The following is a 27298-nucleotide window of genomic DNA, read 5'->3' as shown; positions in this document are numbered from 1 at the left end:
ATCTGTCTTTGCTGGCTGGGATCATCACCACAATTGGGGTTTGACTATAAGAAACATTTGTTGTTCCAGAATACTGCACCAATTAAACATTTATCTGTTACCTATATCCAGCCATCCTCTGGCCTCATTGTTTGGCACACTGGAATCAGGTTTGCAATGCCAGTCCTTGCTCAGCAGAAAAAGTTTTGAAAGTAACCAATGTTACTTCAGCAAGGATTCTAACAGCTAATAGACAGAGAAGGCATTCACTCTGTCCATCTGCACTGGATTTTACTTGATCCAGATCCCCGAGCTGAGGGGGCAATAACTAATCTGCTGCAACACCCAATTAATCCCACATCCCATTGTACGCTCTCCACTGTTTCATTCTAGAAGTAAAATATCATTGCCTCATCTCACTGATATTTTTCAATTATGTACAAAGATGTATATTATTTCCTTGAAAACAGTAGGACGTTTGTTTTAATAATGGCACAGTGCAGGCGATGTCATCTATTTATTTTGTACAGCCAGTTATTTAAAATATTGATTTTCCACATCACTGATACAATCACTGGCACCTTTACAGGGAAGCAGTGGGAAAGATTTCTTGCCTGTGGTTCTGCCTTAAGCTGAGAAATTAATTAGCTGGAGATCTGTAACTTCCTAAAGTATGAAATCTCTAATCCATCTTTAGTAAAGGAAATCAATGCATTTGTAAAACGAAATATCAGAACACATTCTCCCATGTGTCAGCCACTTTCTCTTAAAGATACCTCTTAAAGTCCTCAGGCGACTAACTGTGTGGAGTTTGCACGTTCTCCCAGTGTCTGCGTGGGTTTCCTCCGGGTGCTCCGGTTTCCTCCCACAGTCCAAAGATGTGCAGGTCAGGTGAATTGGCCATGCTAAATTGCCCGTAGTGTTAGGTAAGGGGTAAAGGTAGGGGTATGGGTGGGTTGCGCTTCGGCGGGGCGGTGTGGACTTGTTGGGCCGAAGGGCCTGTTTCCACACTGTAAGTAATCTAATCTAATCTACCTCCATACTGATACAGCAATGGCTTCTCTGGTACCCATAGAATACGCTCTGAAAACTGCTGGACAATAATGATGAATTCACAGTGCTTCTCGTTATTCAGCCATTATTATATGGAGGTGCCAGTCTTGGACTAGGTAGGACAAAGTTAAAAATCACATAACACCAGGTTATTTGGAGGTACTAGCTTTCACAGCACTGCTCCCTGATGAAGGAGCAGCATTTTGAAAGCTAGTACCTCCAAATAAACCTATTAGACTGTAACCTGGTGTTGTGTGATTTTTAACTTAAGCTTATTATTGGTCTCTTTCTCAGAAAACAACTGAAACCGGGTGACTGAGTTTATTCAGGGCTTGCTTAAATAGATTTTTGATAGATTAGATAGTCAAGGATTAAGGAGTGCAGACAGAAAAGTAAGATTGATCAGCCATGATCTTATTGATGGGAGACTAGGTTTGAAGGGCTGTTGTATTGTCCAGTGCTCCTATGTGTTCTGTTGTAAGATTTGTGAGGAAAGCATGAAGCCGTAACCTCTCAAAGAGAACCAGAAATATTCTAGATTTGGGCCAAGAATATGAATGAATCTCATCACAGGAACTTGGGAGTGGTAGTAAATGTTGTCAGGATCATGTTAATTGCATGATTCCTGGCATGAAACTCAACCTTGGAGGCTCAGATACAGAAAAAGTGTAACTGTTTTGATTCACTTCCATAGGTAGGTGTCAATTATTCCTACAGATTTCTCAAATTTAATGATTTCAATTAATCTTAAATGCTTTTGGTGTTATTTTCTTCATAAACTAATTTTCTTCCTTTTACTGCCTCTAACTAATTTGAAACTTAACTCATCTTAGTGATAAGGAGGCAATGGCCTGATGGTATTATTGGGAGAGTATTAATTCAGAGAGGAGAAAGTGAGAACTGCAGATGCAGGAGATCAGAGTCGAGAGTGTGTTGCTGGAAAAGCACAGCAGGTCAGGCAGCATCCAAGGGGCAGAAGAATCACCGTTTCAGGCATAAAGGGCTTCTATTCCTCGAATGTTGCCTGACCTGCTGTGCTTTTCCAGCAACACACTCAACTATTAATTGAGAGATGCAGGTAATGTCATAGGTTTGAATCCAGCTTTGCATTTGTTGGGATTTGAATTCAATACAAAAAAAATCTGGAATTAAGAATATCAGGAAATATTCATCTGTTTCACTAATGACCCTTCGGGAAAGAAACTGCTGTCCCTACCTGGTTGGCCTACATGTGACATCAGACCCACAGAAAGGTGGTCGATTCATAACTACCTTCTGGCCTAACAGTAACACCCATATCCTGTGAATGAATAGAAATTTGTGGGTGGCACGGTGGCACAGTGGTTAGCACTGCTGCCTCACAGCGCCAGAGACCCGGGTTCAATTCCCGCCTCAGGCGACTCGCTGTGTGGAGTTTGCACATTCTCCCCGTGTCTGCGTGGGTTTCCTCTGGGTGCTCCGGTTTCCTCCCACACTCCAAAGATGTGCAGGTCAGGTGAATTGGCCATGCTAAATTGCCCGTAGTGTAAGTAATCTAATCTTTGTTTCTTTCTCTACAATTATTTTTCATTGATCTATGAGATCGATGATTGTCATACAATTGGATCCAGATGCTCAATTGTGGTGCAACATGTCCTCATCAATTTATGGTGCAGAAGTAAAACTTTTGAAAAGTTGCGGTTTAAAAAAAAGACAAGCTACAGCACTCCAGCAACCTCTGGGTAAAGGCTTGTGTTGCATTTTTTCTTGATCTGATGATGGCTGAGTGAAAAAAAAGCTCCAGCAGAATTCAGGTACAAAATTTCTTTTGAGAAATTAGCAGCTCAGGTGGACACAGGAATCACAGTGTTGCCAGCATTGAATGTGTTAATGTTGCAATCCTTCCACAGCTACCTTCAAACTATTGCATTAAACTGTTTTGTGTTTAGTTCCTGGAATAAACCCAATGACTGGGTGTGGAAGCTATTTGCATGAATTTAATGTGTCTGTTGGTTTACAGATTACACCCAAATGAGCAGCAGTTTCAGAGCCCACAGAGAACAGGTAACGATAGAAATTATTATGGGAAGCTTTATTTGTATTCTACAGTTAATGAAGTTTAAGCATACATCATCCAATGAATCATGATTATTAATATTAGTTATTTTGCCTTCCATTCTAGTTTCAAAATATAAACACCATCCCTGCTCCCAAGGTATAAAAACAAGTTTTCCACTTCCCTGTTTCCAATGCGAAATTTCTCATGTCAGGACATTTGTAGGAAAATTCATTGCTCTGTAGGAAATTGCATGAATATAACACATTACTTTCCTGAAAGTGGAGAATTTACTTTGTGCTTTTGCTCGGATCCTGCTCACGTGACTATTCCTATCTGACTTAGTGCTGGGAGACTATTGACCTGGGGAGAGTTTGCACCAAACGTGGTCTGATTTGTGTCCTCTGTCAACATAAGCATGTTGAGTAAAGGTTTGGAATAAGGGGGTTTGTGAATTTGACAAAAAGATTCTTCCTAATTTGTAACCAGTAAATCCTGTTGTAGCAGCTTTACTACCAGCTCGGCTGAAACTGACTCGCCTAAATTCCAGAGAAATACCATCAGTGTGCTTTCATTTTCAACAGAAAGAGTAAATATTGGAAATGTTACTATGAAACTCCATTTGATTCATAACATGGCAGCAGCGTGTACTGTTAATTGCTTCCCTGTGTGTTGGCTTTAAAAGCTCTTTTCGAAAATGTGCCCAAGAAGTTTTGGAGATGACAGGAGAGCAATACATCAGATGTCATTTTTTTTCTGTTATTTTGTAATTGCTTTTACAGTATTGTTTAATGTTAGTTTCAAAGACCAAATTAGCAATGATATGGTCTCGATGTTTGATTGGTTATCCTAACTCTGCTGTGAGCAGGGCAGGTTTGATTTCAATGTCAAGATGAGCACCAGAGAAAAATTACAAAGCTCTGCTTGAGCAAGAGACTAGGAGGTATTGGTGATGGTAAGGGGGTAGTGGCATAGTATTATGATATTGTATATTCTCTTGAGGTGCTTTAAGGGGAGAATATCATAAAAGGCAAAATGTGAGAGATAATAATATGTGAATAAAACTTAGTTAATGACAAGGTTATAAAGGCACCACAAAAGATGAGAGAGGTGATGAAGTGAATACATTTTGACAGAGAATTCCACAGCTTTGAGAGCTGCAGAAGTTGATGATATGTTGACAGTGAATTGACTAAAACAGGGGACACGTAGAAGGCCAGAACTGGAGCAGAAACTTTGGTTGGGGAGGTGTGAGGGGGATTGCAGATCTGTCAGAGGTTACAAAGACAGGGAGGACGCGGTAAAGTGGGACTTGAAGACAACCCTCACCTCCTGATCTGAACCATACTGAGCAGATGACTCTTGGGGAGCAGTGGTTAGCACTGCTACCTCACAGCACCAGAGACCCGGGTTCGATTCCAGCCTTGGGCAACTGTCTGTGTGGAGTTTGCAAGTTCTCCCCGTGTCTGTGTGGGTTTCCTCCGGGTGCTCTGGTTTCCTCCCACAATCACAAAGATGTGCAGGTTAGGTGAATTGGCCATGCTAAATTGCCCGTAGTGTTAGGTGAATATAGGGTCGGGTGGGTCACTCTTTGGAGAGTCGGTGTGGACTTGTTGGGCCAAAGGGCCTGTTTCCATACTGTACAGAATCCAATCTAATATGCCTTGGTTGTTGTCTCATGCTTCCACATTGGCTGACCATCAAGACATCCTCCTTCATTCTTCTAAACTCCAATCAACAGCCAACTCAGTCTCTCTTCATATGTCAATCCTGCCATCCCATGAATCAGTCTGATAAACATTTGTTGCACTTTCTCCAAAGCCAGAACATCCTTCCTCAGGTAAGGAGACTAAAACTGCACTTAGTAATCAGGTGTAGCCTTATAAAAGGCCTTATAAAATTGCAGCAAGACATCTTTGCTCCTCTCCTCAAACCCTGTCACTATGAAGGTGAACATACCATTTGCGTTCTTCCCTGTCTACTTAACTGCCTGCTTACTTTCAGTGATAGGTGTACAAGGACATCTAAATCTCATTGAGTCTCTCCCTTATCCCATCTATCACTATTCAGATAATAATTTGTCTTCCTGATTTTGCTAATAGAGGTGGATAAACTCACATTTTTCCATGTTATACTTCATCTGCCATGAACTTGGTGCACCAGCATTTCCTCTTGTTCATTTAATTTACCCTTAATGCTGCTTTCTTCAAAGAATGTGTGATGATATTATGGCTTTAAGTGGTGTATTTTCTCCTGTTTTTTGTTTGAAGCAAGGTTTTAAGACAGAGGTGCAGAGCTGTCTACCTGAATCCAATATAAAGTGTATGAGACCTTGGGGTTTTTTTTAAGGTGAAACAATAGAAGCATCCTGAATAGGTGTGGTCAAGCTCCCACAAAACCAGAATTGTCAGTTTTAGCTTTTTGGTAGCTGTTACTGGTATCATGAAGCTGGGTTTAGAAGCTGCAGCCCATCTCTCTCTACTACACACTCCCCCCCTCTGTCTCCATCTCTCCCCATCTCCATGTGTCCCCATCTCCCTGTCTCCCTGTCTCTCTCTCTCTGTCTCTTTCTCTGAGTTTTCTATTGATGTTTTTCTTCCTGATCTGGACAATTGCCAGCGAGACAATCTATTTTACTGAATTTGCCTTTGCTAAGGGTACATTTATGGGATGTTACTATATTTAAACAGTTACTATTTGGTAATTAAATAATCTATTATTCTGTTAAGTTTTCCAATTGAATTACATTATTCCAATTTCTTCTTTATGTTGTTGTATTTTAACTGTGCTTTGCTTAACATTGAGTAGTTTGACCAATCAAATAGCATCCAGATCGCAACCCCTGCCTTTAAAATAAGAAAATGTTAGGATGTAGGCTATCTTCTGAATATATTTTGAGGGGGTTTGGTCTGGTCTATAACAGATGGCAAAGCTTACTAAAAATACAAGTGTCGGACAATGAGGGATGCAGAAACAATCAAATTTGTAGCCATTTAGGCTGGCTCCAGTGTTTGTTCCCCAAGATTGACTTAGAAATCTGGGAGCCATCTGCAATTTTGCCAAAGATAACTATGTCGTTCAGACGTAAAACAAAGGAAATAAAGGCAGCATTTAAAAGTAAACTTGAAAGCAATTCATTTGCATTTATATTTCTTTCAATTCCCTGTCTGGGTGGACAATTAATTAATCTCGTGAATTTTTCAATTCACTTGTTCATATTACAAATTGAATACTCTTGCTTTGAACTCCTCCATTGGGAGCACAACACCGGGGTGTGAAATTGTCTCTCATATGTCACCCTGCTTCCCTTCTGGAGAAGCACATGTCTTATTATGAGATGAAGATAAACTAAAGCTGAGTTTCTATCTAATAGCTAAATGCTATGTGCCCACAACTTTATGAAGAGGAATTGATAGAAACAAATGCTGTAGCTGCACTTCTTGTACTACTTGCTGTAAAGCTACTGAAACATTACCTTATTGTGCAACATTTAATTTTAACCATTTCTGGGAATAAAGCATTGACTTACAATGACAGATAATGTCTGATAAACTGTCTATGCCATCAGGTATCTTGAGCAGGATGAGCAGTGCAGAAGATGACTTGATGCTAGGTGTTGAAGGTGAGGTACACGGTTTATGTTTCTTGTCTTCCTCAAATCTGACCACTCTCTTCCCCCACCCCAGCCCCCAGTCCTGTCTGCCATTTGATGGTTCAGGTAGAAAAATCAAAAATCAAAAATCTATTTTTCAAAGTGATGTGTGCATTCTTATCTCTCTGTTATTTTCTGATCATTGATGCTATCAGTTGGAGGAAACTGCATCCATCCATGTTTAGGCAAGAAGGAACATCTGAATGTAACCTTCTGCAAGGTACTTTCATCCCTTGCAAAATTATTTAACTAATTATTTCAGGGTATGGAATTTTAAGATTACATGTTTAAACTCTTCCAACAGACCCATAGTCTTGATTATTACTGAAATGAGACTTTTCTTTTCTTATCCTTTCATGGTTCCCACAAGGCCAACATTTATTGCCCATCCCTAATAGGTCTTGAGAAGGAATAGCTTTCCTCCAGCATGTCAGATAAGAGGCAACAATATTGCAGTCGCATAATGGGCTGAGAATTTTCTTTCCTAGATGACATTAGTGAACCAATTGGATTTTTATGAAAATCACTGATAGTTTCACGGTCACCATTATTGAGATGAGTTTTCAAATCATTATAAATGATTGAATTTAATTTCTACCATTGGCTATAGTAGGATTTGAACCTACATCCCCAAAGCATTAATCTCGCACTCTGTAATATGAGTCCAATGATGTTGCTACCTAATTTTACTGAATTTTTAAATTTCTCATTCGTCAGGTCAAATGCACAGATGCTGAATTGCAAACAATCACAACACCTTATGCTATAGCAGGAAAGGTTGCTGTTTGGCTGATAAGCCATGGAAAAATTAATGGAGATTTGTAGGCTACCCAAGGCCTGCAAACAGTCATAAAAGATGCAAGGCTTGAATGTCTTGCACTTGTTTGCAGAGACTGGCTCCTTGCAGGAATGTGTGTTGCATCGAGCAAACCATGTGTTGCTGCTATGGCATATTGGCTATGTGCATGGTAGTTTCCACCAACAGGAAGCTGCAATTCTGAATGGAAAGGGTGTATGCATAGGCTACAATAGTCATAGAGTCATACAGCATGGAAACAGACCCTTTGGTCCAACTCATCCATGCCAAGACATTTTCCAAACTAAACTAGTCCCATTTGCCAGTGTTTGGCACATATTCCTCTAAGCCCTTCCTGATCATGTACCTGTCCAATGTCTTTTAAATGTTGTAACTGTACCTGCATCTAATACTTCCTCTGGCAGTTCATTCCACATATTTTTTTTTAGATTAGATTAGATTACTTACAGTGTGGAAACAGGCCCTTCGGCCCAACAAGTCCACACCGCCCCGCCGAAGCGCAACCCACCCATACCCCTACATTTACCCCTTACCTAACACTACGGGCAATTTAGCATAGCCAATTCACCTGGCCTGCACATCTTTGGACTGTGGGAGGAAACCGGAGCACCCAGAGGAAACCCACGCAGACACGGGGAGAACGTGCAAACTCCACACAGTTAGTCACCTGAGGCGGGAATTGAACCCGGATCTCTGGTGCTGTGAGGCAGCAGTGCTAACCACTGTGCCACCGTGCCGCCCACGGTGAACCACCCTCTGTGTGAAAGCGCTGCCTCTCAGGTCGCTTTTAAATCTTTCTCCTCTCACCTTAAAATAAGGCCCTCTAGTTTTGAACTCGCTCACCCTTTGCTATTCACCTTAGCTATGCCTCTCATGATTTTATAAACCTCTACATGATCACACTCAACCTCCTATGTTCTAGTGCAAAACAGCCCCAGCCTATGCAGCCTCTCGTTAAAACCCTTTGTGCACTACCTGCCAACAAATTAACCCAATCAAAAATAAAGCTAGTGCACGGAGAAACACTCCAGCATTTGTTTGAAACGCAAAGGAGAAGGATTTTCTCCTCCATATCGATGGACATGCATTTTCAGCATTTTAATCTAACGCGTACATTATGCACAGTTAGGGAAGCAATTCTGAACATGAGCAGCACACTCATGGTTATTTACATGGAATGCAGGGTACCTCTGGCAAGGCTTTTAGCAGGCCTTCCCTGCAAAAGAAAATACGAACTGTTGGTTTATTTCTGTTGGAACAGATCATCATTGCAGTATTGACAGAATTGACTGATTTTCTAAAGTCATATCAATGCTAAGCCCTGTCTCTAGAACAGCATAAATTTAATTTGTCTTTGCGAAGGTCCAAGTTAGGACCTGAATACACCAGCTAGAAACTCAGCACACAAATTAGTTCCTTCAAGCTGATTCCTTCTTATCTGGATGCATTGCAATCCAAATTTGCAATTTGCATTGGCAATAGGGGGAGAGACTCATAGGGAATGAGGGTGGAGCTGTCATACCAGGAGGCCAACGGCAACCCTATGTCACCTCTTTTAAGGAGCACACACCATATTAAGTGCCAATCTGACATTTAACTGGTCAGTTAGGTCTTCTTTGAGATAAAAGACTCCAGAGGCAGAGGTGCCAGCTGTCCAGGATCTGCTGGCCAATCAGAAGCCAGCACTACTATTGAATGGGAGGGCATGGATAATCCTGGCATTACATCTATTCAAAGCCCAGGTACATTGCTAGATGCCAGGCCACAGGTGAGTGATGCCTTGAAAAATGCAAAAGGCGTGAGAAGGGTGGGAAGCAAGGGCATTGCAGCAAGGAGGCTCTCAGAAGGTCCACAAATAATCCTGCAGGGTGGGATTGAAAACAGCAGGCTATCCACCACAGACTTAATTGATGTAGAAATGCCTTCCCTGTCCAGCAGCCTAGAACTGGAGGGCATAAGTTTGGAGTGAGAGGGGAAAGGTTTGAAAGGGACCTAAGGGGCAACTTTTTCACGCACGCGATTGTGCATGTATGGGATGAGCTGTCAGAGAAAGTGGTGGAGGCTGGTACAATTGCAACATTTGCAGAGCATCCGAATGGGTATATGAATAGGAAGGGTTTGGAGGGATGTGGGACAAGTTCTGGCAAATGGGACTAGATTAGTTTAGAATATCTGGTCGGCATGGATGAGTTGGACCGAAGGGTCTGTTTCCATGGTGTATATCTGTATGTGACTCTTTGACTCTATAATTTAAATGCCCTGTGCCACCAAGCAAGTCATTGGGAAGGCATTAACTTCTTTCCATGCTGAACAAAGTGCTATCAATACCCTTCTGTGCAGTGGGATATTTTGCACAATGCTCATATTTTATTTAAGTAAATTCATGTCAGAAACATTGCTGAAATCTTTATACCGTTAAATAATTTGCAAAACATTTTTTTCCCAACTTGAACAGCTAATTTATATCCAAGTGGAATACAGAACATGCAGGAATATATGAGGTTAGTTTTTTTCATGGCAGACTTTTTGATGTTAAAATAAAATGTTGGATGCGATATAATGTGGTGGAGTTTCAATATGGAGTGATGTGTACAAAGTAATCAATCACAATCCTATCCATTGAGCATTTAATTCCGGTTCTATTGTTATGGGTGGCTTTGGGCGGTGAAATAGCTACACAGGCTGGTATCCTGTCACCAAGCCAATCTTTATTTACATGTGCTTAGTACTCGACCCTGATCCAGCTTCCTCAGAGCCCGCTGTCAGAGTGAACAGAACCTCTGACAATCCTGTTTGTATGTGTCAACCAGGGATCCCTGATTGGATCAGGTTAACAGACACAATTGGGACCTCATATTCTATGAGGTCCACCTAGCTGACCTCATTACAATCACTACAGGTGGCAGACAAAGCTTACTGTGGTTTATAAGAGAAATTGCATAGACTGTTGCATTGACCTGCTTTGGTGTATTCTTTCCTCCTCAGTCACAGATTTCTCTTAATGAGGTGGTTGTGGAGGGAGGTGGGGGATTTGTGGAAAAGTAGATTTCTGATTAAGAAGGAAGTAAAGTTGTACAAAGGTTATTACAGATCAGGACAATTAACTTGGCTGTGAAATAGCTGTGTTCTTCATGTATGCAGGAAGCTGCTGCAGGCCAAAACATTGCCTTGAGGCAATACAATACAATGTTAGTTCAGTGACCTGAAACAAACACAAGCCTCATTTAAATACATCATTGAGTGTTCTGCCCCTGTAACAGGTCATCATCAGGCCATGGTTAAGTGGGTGGGCATACACAGCTGAAATATCCCTTTCTTACTCTGCTCAACAAATCAGTCAGAAAGTGATTTTCAGAAATAGTTTTTGAAGTGGTATTCCTCTCTATTAAGGTAAGTTTTGGGCTGTGAGAGTGACAGGAGACCACTGTTTTAGCTGCTTATGATAATAATTTGTTAAATAATTTTGAAGAGTCTACTTGTTTCAATGGTTTAAAGTGGTTTACATTGTTTGATAATGGTTTTATTGAATTCTTTTTGGGTAACCAGGGCTTCTAAATCATGAGGAACAAAAGTGGCTCAGTGATTAGCACTACTGCCTTACAATGCCAGGGACCCGGGTTCAATTCCAGTCTCGGGCAGCTGTCTGTGTGGTGTCTGCATATTCTCTCCATGTCTGTGTGGGTTTCCCCGAGGTGTTCCGGTTTCCAATCTCAGTCCAAAAATGTACAAGTTAGGTGGATTAGCCACACTAAATTGCCCTGTACTATTCAGGGATGCATAGATTAGATATGTTAGCCATGGGAAATGCAGGGTTACAGGGATAAGACAGAGGGATGCTCTTCAGAAGGTCAGTATGGACTTGTTGGGATGAATATTCCCATGCTGTTGGATTTCAATTGACAACAGCCAAGCTGGTAGATAACCAATTAAGCATGCAACAAGAAGAGGAAGGAGTCATTTTTGCTAAAGGTTTTAGCAGGAACAGAGCATCATATCTGGATCTCTGAGGAGCTATGTGTGAACTTATAGTGGGTCCAAAAGGAGACCTATGTCAATGGTTGACTGAGAATTGGAGCCTAACATCATAGCAAACTGTGCAATGGATTTAGCACTGAACAGCATGTGGCTCTAAACTTTTATCTGTCACTTTCTCTCTCTCTCGCTGTTGCTCTCTCAATGTTCAATTTACCTGCAGTGATCTCAAAAGTACACTGTTTAGAGGACAGCAGCTTTTCACTAACATCCTCAGAGAGACTTCCTGGCAGAAAAAAAGCCTATACAATTTGCCTGCCCTGCTGGAATCCTTGAGATGCACTTCTCAGAAACAGTAATGCATCAAGAACTACGAAACACAGCTCTATTGCTCAAGAGAAAGGCTTCCATTATTTAGCTTGTCTCTGATAATAGACAGTAACTCAAAAGGTCTGTACCAGATTTCCTGTTCACTAGACATCATGTATTCATATTACTTCAGACTCAAATACTTGAACTATTCCATCCAACTAGACGGCTGGTGAACGCTGATTATTGTTTCATCAATGGCTCGTGACTTCTCCCAGGGATCAAGATGCAAACTTACTGTGTTGATAGTTCTAATGAAGCAAACCACTGGTCCCTGAAACAGTGATTTTGCTGTATTGGCACTATGGCCAGGGCTATTCATTACAGCCTGTACTGAGCTGCAAGGCTCCATCATTTTGCTACATATGAAGTGGTGTTTTGCCTTGGAGTTGTTTGAGAATGAAGACATAAAGCAGCAAGCTTAAAAAGTGGATAAGAAACTGAGTATTAAGGAAGAATGTCAAAGCTCTGCTGTGCAATGAGTTGGCAGAGCTGTAAGGCAGCAAATATATGTGGTGAAGTATATGCAATGAATAGATTATGATGCTAAGGCATAAACATGCTGGAAACTGGGATTAGAATAGTTAGACGGTTGTATTTGACCAGCATGGATGTGATGGGCTAAAGGGTATTTTTCTGAACTGTAGATCTCCAATTCTATGACTCTATACAGAAGATATTCTCCTGAATCCCTTGTATCCTCCACAGAGCATCAACACCTCCTTTCATCTAACACAGTTCTGGCACCTACCATATCTATAAATTCAAGATACACAACTTTAGAATCTTTCCAACAGAAGCAACATGAACACCAGTAGTTCCACCTTAGTGCATTTTCCCACTGTCCCAAAATATATAGTTATACGTTTGATCCCTATTGACAGATCATCTTTGCAAAAAACCCGAAATTCCTGTTTTCTTCACGATCTTCACGATCTCATCTCCTGTTCTTATGAGATGGATCTTCAATAGCTCTTCATTTGGAATAGGAAGTGACTTCATTTCTACTGAGGCACTTGACATATCTACAGACAACCTTGAGTCTGCAAACTGTAGGGACCTCTTACAGCCAAAGCTGTCTGCTGGTCCAAACCTTCATTTGTGGGATCTTGCAGTGTAGAAGTGGACTATCATATCACAAAGTATTACTTTGAAGGTAAATGTGGAATCCAACTTATGAGAATTCACTGAACTCCTTCAATTTTGGAATTTCAGTAAAGTGTATGTGTTCTGTTCTTGGACTTAGACATCCTCTACTCCCTCATCTTGGAGTGACATTTTGTTTTTATTCACTCATAGGATATGGGGGTTACTGGCTGGGCCAGAATTTATTGCCCATCGCTAGTTGACCTTGAAAAGGTGGTGGTCAGCTGCCTTTTTGAAGCATTGTACTCCACATACTGTACGCAGAAAACTGTTAGGGAGGAAATTCCAGGGTTTTTGACTGAGTGACAGTAAGGAATGGCAATATATTTCCAAGTCACAATAGTGAGGAGCTTGGAGGTAATTTGCAGGTCTTGATGTTCCCATGTAGCTGCTGCCCTTATCCTTCTAGATGGTGGTGTGGTTTGGAAGATGCTATCTAAACCACCTCGGTGAGTTTCTGCAGTGCATTTTGTAAATACAACACATCGCTGCTATTGAGTATCAGTGATGGAGGGGCGGGGGGGGGGGGGGGGGGGCGCGGGGGAGCGTGGTAATTGTGGTGCCAATCAAGTAGGCTGCTTTGTCCTGAATAGTAATAAGCTTCTTGAGTATTGTTTGAACCACACTCATTAACAAAGTGGAGAGAACACTGCTGATTTACCTCTTGTAGATGGTGGATAGGTTTTGCAAAGTCTGGAGGTAAGTTAATGGCTGCAGGTTTCATAGCATCCAACCAAGTCTTATACAACAGTATTAATGACTAAGTTAAGTAAATCTTGGAATAGAGATGAATACAATAGAAGTGTGACTACATCAAGAAGCCATGTGTGAATGTTATTGTATTATCTGAATGTAACATAGTTTGGCTTTGGACATTGGATTTTAAGTGGAATTTGTAAATGATGTCTTTTGGAAGGAAAATTGATGAGTTAAAAGATAAATTAAATAGATTAATTTCAAAGGGAACAGAGACTTATATATCAGCATTAAACAAATCTTTGAAATTGAAAAAGTAAGCTGGTGAAGCTATTAAAGCATTTGGGAGCAATGTCTTTATAACTGAAGATTCCAGGGGGCAAATTGACTTTGTTATGAATGCAGGCATGGGAATTGCGAAATGTGATTAACCTGCATCTATTTCCATGTAGCAGACATCAGTAAATTTATGCAGTCAGCTGCAAGCAGCTAACATTATTTCTGCAGTTAATTGTCTGCGCATGTCAGCCATAGGCAACCCAACATCACAAGCAGTGAAGGCTACTTAAAGGCAACCTACTTCACTTAAAGGGAAGGTGTATTGTGGCTGCAAGAATTGACAAGTTCCACTTTTAAAAACTGATTGAATTTTCTGACAGTTCACCGAGCATTTTAGCATATGCACCAAAACACTTAGACAACATATGGAAAGTCTTGTTGAAAGCTGTTGAAAGAAGTCTGTGTTTAATGAAGGAATGTCAGTGCCAGATTGATGATTTGTTCCAAGAGCAAGAAAAAATGTAGAAAGAAGTTGAATGTCACTTGAGTTGTCAAAGTGAGTGAGTTCATCTTCAAATGACATACCACACCTCTCAACCACGTCAGTCACCCCCAGATGCAGGAGCATGGCAAGCAATGAAATGTTACTTAATTTCCAGCAGCATCTTGGAAGTTACATCTCAGAAGTCATTTTTGAGCATAAAGAGTTAGTGTTGTGTCTATATGAATGGATAATACGGTTCCCAATTTGTCCCCATAGTGTGTAAAGGTAGGAACATTATCATAAACCTTTATAAATTACTTGTTAGATTGTATTTAGGAGTATTGTGTTCAATTCTGGGTGCCTTACCTTACCAAGGACATCAAGATATCACGAGAGGGAATTAGTAGTTCAGCAGAACTAGAATGGCTGAGATATACCTCCTTGGAGAGGTTAAAGGGAGATTTAATAGAGATGCTCAAAATTATGACAAGCTGCCTTATGATATGATTCGGAGATGCCGGTGTTGGACTGGGGTGTACAAAGTTAAAAATCACACAACACCAGGTTACAGTCCAACAGGTTGAATTGGAAGCACATTAGCTTTTGGAGTGATGCTCCTTCACCTGATGAAGGAGTGTTGCTCCGAAAGCTAGTGTGCTTCCAATTAAAGATGTTGGACTATAACCTGGTGTTGTGTGATTTTTAACTTTGCCTTATGATAGATAGGGATAAGTTCTTTCCACTTGCATGGAAGTCAGGAATCAAAGGGTACAGAGGTAAAATAATTGGCAAAAAGGCAAAGAGATTTGTTTACTCCAAGTTGTTTGAAATTGGATATATATTGAAAGGGCAGTGAAAACAAATTTAATAATAACTCACAAATGGGCATGGGACAAACATTCACAAAGAAAGCACAGGGGAGTGGGACACGCGTATAAATGGCCTTTGTCCATGAATCTATGTAAAAGCATTGACACTTTGTTGATCAATAGATCCTTGCACACTTGCTCGGAAAAGCATACACTGTCAAGATGGAACAGCATAACATCAGCAATCTCAGTGACCAGTGGGGCCAAGAGGTGAGTTACTCTGAGGTTTTGCAGGACTCCTGAAGTAATAACATTGTAATTGTTACATTGTTAAACATTTGATATTTTGTGCACTTTTGGCAATATTTGTTGCTCATGTAGTAACTTGTTTATCTGCATGAAAAAGTAATCTGTTTACAAGAATGATTCCATGGAGGAGGAACTTCCGTTGACAGAACAGATTGAAGAAGGTGGGACTGTACTTCTTGGAGAGAAGATAGCTAAGAGGAAATTGGACAGGAGTTTACAAAATCATGGGCAGGCTGGCTAGAATAGAAAAGGAGAAACTGTTCCCGCTTGTAAAAGCAACAATTGGGCATAGATTTAAAGTGATCTGCAAAAGAAGCAAGTTTGAATTGAGGATTTTTTTCAGTGAGTACTGAAGGTGTGGAAGACACTGCCTGCAAGTTTAGTGGAGGCATTAAAGAGGGCTTCAGATGATTATTTGGATTTTTAAAAAAATGTGCAGGGTTATGGGGAAAAGGCAGGAGATTGACACTTGATAATGGTAATGTTCATTTAATGAGCCACTGCAGACACAATGGGCCAAATGACACCTTCTGCACCATTTCATTTCTGTAATTCCGTGAACTGTTTGGAGACTTGAACGATTGCCATCAGGGAATTTTGTTAGGTATTTGGGGGCAAGATTGCAGAGGACCAAGTTTCCAGAGTGACATTAGCACAGCTGTTTTTTGATCTCTGAAGCAACACTTAACATTTTTCAAAATCTCGAAAATATTAAAAGGGACCTGTTAGCTGAAACTGGCAGGTACCTAACAGCTGATACATTCAAAATCAAAGCAACTACACCATCAGGGTTGAGCAGGCAGTAAGGCTAGTGAACATAGTTCAAGGGTGTTCTTAACACGTAAACACAACACACAAGCCCTTGGCTTTATAAGTAGATTACAAATGCAAGAAAGGTAAGCAAAATCTGTGTGAATCATTCGTCAAGCCTCAGCTGAAGTAATTTGACCAAATAGAGGCAGCACACTTTTAGGAAGAAAAGCAGAAAGTGCTGGGAAAACAGTTCTGATGAAGGATCACTGGACTTGAAAGGTTAACTCTGCTTCCTCTCCACAGACACTGCCAGATCCGATGAGTTTTCCCGGCAATTTCTGTCACTACCCTCTTAATATTTGTCTGCTCTAAGAACAATGTGTGCTTTTGTAGTCTTGCAAGGCAACTAAAGACCCTCATCTTTGAATCACTGAAGTAACTTCACTCCATACCCTCTCCAAAGTCTATACATTCTTCCGAAAAATGTAAATAAAGAAAAAGCCCATAGAACTGCAGATGCTGGAAATCGGAATCAAACACTGAAATTGCTGGGAAGACACAGTTCTGATGCAAGGTCACAGGACTTGAAAGGTTAACTCTACTTTCTCTCCACCGACACCGCCAGACCTGCTAAGTTTTCCCAGCAATTTCAGTGTTTGATTCCGATTTCCAGCATCTGCAGTTCTATGGGCTTTTTCTTTATTTACATTTTTCGGAAGAATGTATAGACTTTGGAGAGGGTATGGAGTGAAGTTACTTCAGTGATTCAAAGATGAGGGACTTTAGTCATCTCGCAAGACTAGAGGAGTAAGCATTGTCCTTAGAGCAGACACATATTAAGGGGGTAGTGATTCGATGGAGCCATTCACAGTTACAAACTGCTTTGATACAATGGGAGGGAGAAATTACTTTTATTGGCAGATGTATTGTTTTCAAAATGGGACAATTTTGAAAGATTTGGCAAAAATTGCTGGGGGAGATAAGGAACCTCTTTGTACATTGTAAATTGTGATGTTCTGGTGTTACATTTCTGAAAGAACAAGGGAAGCAAATGTAATTGTAAATGTAATCTAAAAGAGAGTTGGATGCAGAACTAAAAAGGAAACACTTGTGGGCTAATGGAAGTATTATCAAAATAGAACTGATTTGTAACTGTTCCAAAAAGCTGCAAGGTGACATGGATTGAATGGACTCCTCAGTACTGTACAATTCTATGATTAACAACAACTGATATCTGTCAACATCAACCCTTACCTTTCTAGAGTTCTATAGTTCTACAGTTATATCTTTCCGGAGGTATAATTTTAACTTGCTGTAGAACTTGGTGCACCACAACAATTCTTTGGAACCGCATGGTACAGCTCTTTGTTTCCATTATGAAATGGCTTTAGGATTTTAGAGTTTTATCCTTCATTTTATTCTCAGACTGAGAAATTTAATGCAACAAAAATCAATTCATAATCCACAAAACAATGTTTTGCTAATTTAAGACCTGGGCCAAGTTTGTCTTGAGTGCACATTTAAATGCTTCCAATGGATAACCTGACACAGTTAGTAAATCAGCTGTTGAGCTGGTCGGGAGGCTGCGTATATGGGAGTGGAGAAGGATTTAGAAAGGCAATGCTGCCTGTGGGAGGAGGATATGACGCATCCCAGGAGCAACTACTCGTGCAACTCTCCTGCTTCACTTGGACCCCAAAAATACACACTGAAAATCTCAAAGGCTATTCTTAAGATGGTCACAATAGTGACTGAGTGAGTGTCAGCAGCAGCTTGGAGTGCAGCCCTCTTTCCTGAGTCACAAGGTTCTAGTTTCATATCCCATATCAGTTGCTTGAGTATAAAAATCAAGATTGATTATCCAGTCCAGAGAGAGTTTTGCATTACTGAAGGTGCTGTCCTGTGTATTAAATGTTAAACCAAAGTCTTGTCTGCCTGCATTGTTACATGCAAAAGATTACATAGCATTATTTTGTCAAAGAATGGTAGCATTAACACAGCAAATGTTTATCCCCCAATCCACAGGACAGATTATTTGATCAATATAACATCACTCTTTATGGAATTTTGCTGTGTGCATATTGACCACTATGGTTTCCATGCTGCAGCAGTGACAACACGTCAAACTGTAAAGCACTTTGAGACATCCAGCAGTAAAGTGCAAAGTAAATGCGAATCATTTTCTCTTTTGCCTATGGGTGGGCATGCTGTTTTCTCTACCCTCCTCACTCTGATGTCATAGCACCTACAGTAATGTTAGGAGGAGATTTCTAGGATTCCTAGGGACTGTGAAAATCAAATGAATTACTTCAAATGACTTTGAGGGAAACTATAACGAGGTTATATTATTGTCTGCTGATTGTATACTTCTTGGTAGTTGTGGGCACAGGTTCAAAAAGTGCTATCAAAGGTGTTATGGTGGTATGCTTAAGCGTGTTGTGCAAATGGTACACACTACTGCCACTGTGGTGGTGGAGAGCAGTGAGTGTTTAAAGTGGTGGATAGGGTACCAATCAAGTGTGCTGCTTTGTTCTGGATGTTGATTAGATTCTTGAGCAATGTTGGAGCTGTACACATCCAATAAACATTCCTGATTGCAGATTGTGGACAGGCTTTGAGAAGCTAGGTGGTGAGTTACTCAATGCAGAATTCCTGGCCTCTGATCTGTTCTTGTAGCCAATATGTGGATATAAGTTGGTCCTGTCCTGTTTCTGGTCAATGGTAGTGCCAAGAATAGTGGTGATGGGGAGTTTCAGTGATGGTAATGCCATTGTTTGTCATGGGGAGATAGTTGAATTCTCTCTTGTTGCAGAAGGTCATTGTCTGGTGCTTGTATATTAGCAATGTTACTTGCCATTTTATGCCCAAGCCTGACTGCTTGACCATGTTCTGCTGCATGTGGACACCCCCATTTCTGACCTTATAACAGAGGGAAGGTCATTGATAAAAAAACAGTTGAAATTGCTTGCACTGAGAGCATTAACCTGAGGAACTCTTGCAGTAATGCTCTGGGATTGAGATGATTGACCTTAAAGAACCACCACCATCAGCCTTTGTCTAGATGTGAGTACAACTAATGAAGAGCTTTTCCACATGACTTGAATGATCAAATGTTAGGCTGCTCTCTCTTTCCCAAATCCAACTATCTCCCCATGACATGGGTAAATGGTTGGTTTGGAAGGGGTAGTCAGAAGGTGATAAGGTAGTTGAGTGTCTTTGTAAGTGAGTGGTGGCTCAGATATGTAGTTTCCCAAGAATTAGGCTGGGATTTTTCTCCAACATTTCCTGATTTCGAGGCAAGTATCATGGAAAAATCTGACGACTCAGAATTCAAGATTTTTCAGAGGATTCTGGGGAGCAGGGGAATTACCTGTTGGAAACTCTAAGCAGGCAGAATGCTCCATAATAATGGACCAAACACAGATTGAATTAGTGTTCTTTGACCTCTGACTATATGTAGGATATGTATAACATCATCCTTTGTCACTTCTATAGTGTTATTGAATTACTGAATATCTGGAAAGATGACCCTGAGGAACTCCTCCTAGATCTTGGTTTTGGTAAAGAAGAGGCTGACATCTCAATGAAGGTCCCTGCTCGTTTCTTCAATACCTCTTCGGTTGCATGTGGGATAAACTTAGGAGTATTTCTGGATGCACAAAAGCTACGGATTCAAATGGAAAACCCTGATCTGTACGGTAAGAAAAGCTGTGCATAAGAGTATGTGGTTATGTTTAAAAAGTAGGATATCACTTACTTTTTGAAAGCTGAAAACATCAAGTATTCATTTCAACTGGATCTTTTGAAACAGCTTAATTATTTGAAATTGTGATGAACATTCAGACTTCTTAGTCCAACCCAATTTCAAAGATCATTTGTTCTATGTGACTGGAAGACTTTTACTATGATTTAAATCTTCGATTATCACCCAGTGTTCCAGAAATAGCTCTCTTCAGCAAGGGCAAAATATTACAGATGCTGGAAATCTGAACTTAAACATGGAAAATTAAGAAAAGCTCAGCAGATCAGCCAGCATCTGTGGATAGAAATAGGGTTAATGTTCAAGTTGAAAGGTTCTTTAAACCGTTCAATTGGATCAATGCTTTTAGCTTCCTTGGTTTGTCTGGTTCCATATCCTTTAAGATTTCTACCCAACAACTAATATAACAATCAGAGTTTTGAACTTTCTTTATTTGTACTAGCCTCAATGAACTTTTGACAGAGACTGGTGCAGGTTTCCACTATCCTTTCTTTTCAGAAATGGAGATAAGAGAGAGAAGCAATAGATGACTGTGCCCTTGCTTCGCCATTAAATGCGAGCACCTTCAGTCTCAATTCCACTTTCCAGCCTCTCTTCATATTTCATAATGATGGCATAAGAAATAAATGATTCCTGACGTGAGATTTGAACGTTCAGCTCAAATACTAAGATTATTCTATTCTAGATTTTGGCACAAGAAAAGGGTTAGAGAATAATTCAGATTCCAGCTGATAGTATCTCCAATAAAGAGGATGTAATGAGGTGCTCAAGTTAACTCAGTTTCACTCAGGATGATCCAAAAATCCTCCTGGAAACATGTAAGGAAATGACAAATCTGACGGTTTCAGTGCAAGTAATGTTTAAATGTGATAATGCCCTACGAAATTACCCATGTTATTTTTGTCCCACTCTTGTCCATTTAGGTCGGTTCCGGCAACTAGAAGTCTTAAAACAAGTAAATGATGCATTCTCCTCCTTGTTAATGAAGACAAACAATGAAAATCCATCATCTGAACTCATTACTGTGGAGAAGCAAAAGCTGGATACAAAAAGGAAATGCAGAAAATTGCTGAGGAAAATGTCCCAGAGTATGAACCACTCTCCAACTTTCACAGGGAGTGATGAGAAATCTTTGTCAATGGATAGACAGGCTACTTTCCAATGTGCTCACCAGTGTATACCTGAGGACAGTGTTTTGGCACCACTGACAGTCAGACAGAATGAGGCTGAGAACCAGACTTCTGATTTGCCTCTTAAGGTGAAGGAAGGCCAAGATAATCTCTTGGAGGAAATGACTGCCAAAGACCGAGACAGAAGAGCCCGACTGACTATGTACCAGACAAAGAAATGGAAACTCTGTACAGCTGATCAGCCACCAGATTCCTTTGAAATGGAGGAGGTAAACAGAATTAAACATAAGGATTTCATGTCACATGAGTGCAAAGTAACACATAAGGACTAGTTGAGTTGGTTTAAAATTTACTTGGGTTCTTGCATTGAGTAAGTAAAGACATAGAGCATAAAAGCATAGAATGCAATGCTAAACCTGTACGTGGTGTTCATAGGGCCAGAATATTGTCCCTAGTTTAGGAAATTTCCGAAAGGAAAAATGTCAAGATAGCAAAGAGATAGTCGATCTTTTTATTCACTGAAATTATCCCAAAATGAGCAGCTTAATTTTGACTGAACAGCGCAGGCCCCAAGATTCTTTTCATTAGAATAAAGAAGTTAAAATAATGACTGGAATAAAGAAATCTGATAGAGGTATTCAACAGGTTGAAGGGTTTTGGTAAATTATCAATATTTTCCATAGGATGGAGAGTCAATAGCTAAACAGTAAAGAAAGGAAGGAGTTTTTTAAGAGCATTTATATAATTTAAGGTTATTAGAAGGAACAGTATTTGGAGCATCTGACTACTTACAGACTATGCTGGAGAAATGGGACAGTTTGCAATTTAAATTAAGGAAATTGACCTCAATACCTGATGAAACGTCTGACAAAGAACAGTGCAAGGGTTTGCACAGATTGCAACCATCCCCAAGGTAAAACATCAGCCATAACATAGACAGCTCTCTGAGAATTACTCTTTGTGATGAATTATTTCATGAACAAGTGCAACTAATCTCAACCTCAGTATCTTTTTCTTGATTGGTAAAAGACAGATGATCTTCAATTGAGGAGATTGCAGATGATCTATTAGAGTCACCATACTGGGTTCAATTCTGGTCTCTCTGCTATAGGATAGATGTTGTTAAACTTGAAAGGGTTCAGAAAAAAATTAAAAGGATGTTGCCAGGATTGAGGGGGTTTGAGCTATAGGGAGAAGCTGAATAGGCTGGGGCTGTTTTCCCTGGAGGCTGACAGTAACCTTATCAAGGTCGATAAAATCATGAGGGGCATGGACAGGGTGAATAGCCAAGGCCTTTTTTCCCAGGATAGGGGAGTCCAGAATTAAAGACCATAGAGGGAAAAGACATAAAGAGGATCTAAGGGGCAACTTTTTCATGCAGAGGGTGGTGTGAGTCTAGAGTGAGCTGCCAGCAGAGGTGGAGAAGGCTGCTACACTTAAACCTTTAAAAGGCATCTAAATGAGTACTGTACATGAAGAGAAAGGGTTTAGAGGGATATGAGTCAAGTGCTGGCAAATAGATTAACTTAGCATACCTAATCTGCATAGACGACTTGAACTGAATGGTCTGTTTCCATGCTGTATAACTTAATGACTCTATGAATGCTAAGGGTAGTCTCTCTCAGCTCGCCTCTGTACTTGAGCTTTTTTTTACATGTTTCAACCAAGGCTGTAATGAGGTCAGGAACTGAGTGGCCCTGGTGGCATCCAAACTGATGACCATGAGTAGATTATCACTGTGTAAATACCACAGGATCACACTGTCAACAATCAATACTATAACTTTATTGATGATCAAAAGTAGTTAATGATACATTAATCAGCTGGACTTTTCCTTTTTGTGGGGACAGGAAATTCCTAGGTAACTTTCCACATTGCCAGGAAAATGTCAATATTTTAACAATATTGGAGCAGTATGACAAGGGCCTGGTTAGCCCTGAAGCACAAATCTTCAAAGCAATGCTGAAGTATTATCAGGGCCAATAGTAGGATTCATTGCCTTCAACTGTTTCTTGAAATTATGTGCAGTGAATTGAATTTGCTGGAGGATACCGTGATAGATCATCCGTTTGGCAATTCTAGTTAAAAATGCTTCAATTCTGGAGGAATGTCAAGGGTGAGAGAATGTTTTATTGAGAATGATGGCAACACAGGTAGAGGTGAAAACATGATTGAGTAAGTCCGAGCTGCAGAAATGTTGTAATGTGCAAAGAACCAAGATACATGGCTGAAGCTCTGAAAGTGCTGCTGTGAGTCACTTTTTCTTTTTTTTTTGGAATAGATACAGATGAGTTCAGGATGGGACCTGAAAAGTGAATGGGGAGATGAGTAATGTAAGGAAGTGGTCAGAGATAGTCTTACTGTCATTAAAATTGAGACTAGAAAGATCAGGTAAAATGGCAAAGTTAACTAGATGGACACAAATGTGGATCAGGAGTTTATATGGAGGGACAAAGTTAGGGAGGATAGGAGGCCAGTCAACTCAGTAGAGAAAAGGTAATGAGTTGCGATGTAGGTTGAAATCACTAAGAACGAGAAGTTATTTAATGTGGAGGACAAGGAAATAAAGCAGTGAAGAAATCTTGGTGATAAAATATTTATTCCTGAGAGTGTGACAGAGAATGACGAAAGAGAGGTGAGAGATTGAAATAAGGTGAGATGCTCAAAGTGGGATAAAGTATCAAAGGATACCAGTCAGGTTAAGTTGTGGTCTTATAATAGTACCAACACAACGATCTTCATTGGGTGTGTGGGTGAAGATATAGGCGAAAGTGTAGAAGCTGGAGATTAGAGTCAAACGTGTGGTGCTGGAGCCATAAAATCGACGTTTTGGGCAAAAGCCCTTCATCAGGAATTAATTAATTAATTAATTAATTAATTAAAGGTTTTTGCCTGAAACATCGATTTTCCTGCGCCTCAGATGCTGCCTGACCTGCTGTGCTTTTCTAGCACCACACGCTTGGGTGAAGATAAAAAGCTAAAAAGGCTAAAAAGCTTCACTAAAGAAGTAGATGTAATCCATCCTCAGCTAGATTTTCATTTAAGGCCATGCCAAACGAGTCATCCACAATAACTTCATAAAGAGCAGACATTTTGGAGAGCGATGGCAAGTACTAAACTACTAGATGAGTTCATATATCAGTAGTAGAAGGATGAGCTGCAAAGGAAGAGGGTTAGAAAGGTTAGTCCCAATGGATACAAACTCGAGGAGCAGCACTTCATCTTTCTGTTAAGAATCGTTCAGTCCTCTGGGCTCAATTCTAAGTTCAAACAGTACCATCTGCAATCTTTGCACTCATTGTATTTCTTTTCTTTTGGTAAGTTTCTGTTTTTTCTTTGATGTTGCTCTTGTTTTAATTTTGCACAACATTTGTTCACTATTCACTAATCATACTTCCTCTAGGCACATCGTCTGCCTCAATGCCACTCCTTGTCTCCTTTCAACACCATCACTTTTGTCATTTCATTTCTCCTGTCTTTCAAATTATTTTTTAACCTGGTCCATAAAAATAATCATCTGACAGCTTAGCAACAAAAGTAATGTTACTCCTCAACTTCTAATTAACCTGCAGACTAAACAGAGAATGTATCTTGATTTTTTGAGACCAAGTGTGGCTTCAGGTTTTAAAGTGGGAGGTTCTTCTGTTTGGGGCAGGGGGTATCTCATTCTAAGGACATGCATAAAATGCTTGAACAAATCATGCAGGCAGGAAGTTCAGAAGGTCACCCAGACCTCCCAAGCTCCAACTTCTGGGCAATATATTTAAAAGGTGCTCTGACAACATTTCTTTTCTACAAGTCAAGAGTAGCACCTAACCTCTATTTGTCATCTTCACCCATCCCTCAAGATGTCTGACAACGGAAAATGGCTCCACACTTCAGCGACATTTCCCTAGATGTTTTCCAGCAGGGCGTCCAGGAGATAAGAGCATTACAATTTTTATGGGATTGCAACAGGAAACAATTCCTATTGGCAAAGGCCTCTTGTACATGGGATGTGTCCCATTAACAATGGGCATCACCTTTTTCCTGGTGCTGTCAAATTGTTAGGATTCACAGTTAAATGTAGAGGAAGCTATGACAGCCAACAGTTTATACTTCTCCAGGCTCCTGAAAATTCATCCCAGCTGGAATTTACCCATTTCATACATTTTTCACCAAAAGCTTGCATGAAACAAGGGTGCAACTACAAAAGGTGGCTTTGGTCAGAATAACTCAGAGATATAAAGTCATATGACACAAAAACAGACTCTTCAATCCAAACAGTCCATGCAAATCATAATCCCAAATTAAACTAGTCCCACCTGCCTACCTTTGACCTATATCCCTCAAAACCTTTCTCATTCATATACTTATCCAAATGTCTTTTAAATGTTGTATCCACATCTGCATCCTCTACTTCCTCTGGAAGTTTATTCGCCACACAAATCACTCTGTGTAAAAAAGTTGTCCCTCATGCCTTTTGTTTTAAATCTTTCTCCTCTCATCTTTAAAAATATGTCCCCTAGTTTTGAAATCCCCACATTAGGGAAAAGACACCTCCCATTTACTTTATCTATGACCATCATGACTTTATAGACCTCCAAAAGGTCATCCCTCAACCTTCTACACTTCAGTGAAAAAAATCCCAGACTATCCAGCCTCTCCTTATAACTTACACCCTCCAATCCCAGCAACATCCAGGTAAACCTTTTCTGAGCCCTCTCCAGCTTAATAATATCCTTGTTATAACAGGGCAACCAGAACTGGGCACAGTACTTCAGAAGAGGCCTCACGTATATCCTGTACAGCCTCAACATGACATCTCAACTCAAAGGTCTGAGCAATGAAGACAAGTATGCTAAACATCTTCTTCACCACCCTGTCTACATGTGATACAAACTTCAAAGCATCTCTTACTTGAACCCCAAAGTATCTCTATTCTACTTCGAGTTGTATTAGTCCTGCCGTTGTTTGTTCTACCAAAATGCAAAACCTCACATTTGTCCAAATTAGCCTCCATCTGCCATTCCTCAGCCCATTGAATTGTTCAAGTTCTCTTTGTAATTTTAGGTAGCCACCTTCACTGTTCATTATGTCATCAATTTTGGTGCCATCCAAAAACGCACTAACCATGCCTTCTATTATCTCATCTAAATCATTAATATAAATAGCAAACAAAACTGGACTCAGAACTGATCCCTGTGGAACATTGCTGGTCACAGGCATCCAGTCTGAAAACCAAATCTCCTCCACCACTCTCTGGCATACTCTTCGCATAATGTTTTATCTTTTTTCCTTCCCTTAACATGTTGACCTAACCAAAATAAAACAAAAAAACTATGCATGTTGTAAATCTGAAACAAAAATAAAATTTGCTTGAGAAACTCAATAGGTCTGGCAACACCAGTGGTGGCGAGAAAGCAGAGTTCATGTTTTGGATCCAGTTTGGGTTAAAAGAAGGTCTCTAGATCTGAAGCATTAACTCTTCTCTCTCCCCACAGATGCTGCCAGACCTGCTGAGTTTATTCAGCAATTTCTGTTTTTAGGACTGAACAGAAACACGGTTAATTCAGAACCCTTCTCACATGCCCTATACTATAGACTTCTTACCAGTAACACTAAAATTGGCATTGACACCTCTAGGGATTTACATCTCAATGTTCATTTATGACTACCATAAAAGTGGTCCTATACCCAGTCCTCATATTTCAATGCTTCTCTCCTTCCGCGGGGGAAGAACATGCACAATAAGCTCTCACGTATCCAAGCAGTTGGGAAGTTTGCCTGATACAAGATTTCTCAGAGACAAAAAAAACTGCAGATACTGGAATCCAAAATAGACAGGCAGGAGGCTTGAAGAACACAGCAAGCCGGGAAGCATCAGGAGGTGTAGAAGATGATGTTTCAAGTGTAACCCTTCTTCGAAACTGGGGGTGGGTATGGGGAGAGCTGAAGATAAAGGGGATGGCAGAGGCAGGATAGTGAGGTGGGGATAGATGAAGACAGAGGGTACGACCTGGATGGTCAATGGGAAGAATGAATACGATTGGTGGCAGTGGAAGGGATGGGGAGG

General features: G+C 40.4%; 1 protein-coding gene across 1 annotated transcript in view; it reads left to right on the top strand.

The window, feature by feature from the left end:
• The window catches only part of itprid1 (ITPR interacting domain containing 1), a 111788-nt gene that overhangs the window by 9821 nt on the left and 74669 nt on the right, over window positions 1–27298 (top strand). The window contains 6 exon segments of the mRNA XM_072569578.1: window positions 3032–3075; window positions 6636–6689; window positions 9992–10037; window positions 15475–15561; window positions 19849–20051; window positions 21037–21512. Coding sequence (XP_072425679.1) covers window positions 3032–3075; window positions 6636–6689; window positions 9992–10037; window positions 15475–15561; window positions 19849–20051; window positions 21037–21512 — 910 coding nt within the window.

The sequence above is a fragment of the Chiloscyllium punctatum genome, chromosome 5 (genome assembly GCF_047496795.1).
Source record: "Chiloscyllium punctatum isolate Juve2018m chromosome 5, sChiPun1.3, whole genome shotgun sequence".
Classification (NCBI taxonomy): domain Eukaryota; kingdom Metazoa; phylum Chordata; class Chondrichthyes; order Orectolobiformes; family Hemiscylliidae; genus Chiloscyllium; species Chiloscyllium punctatum.
This window is presented reverse-complemented; position numbering and strand designations above follow the sequence as displayed.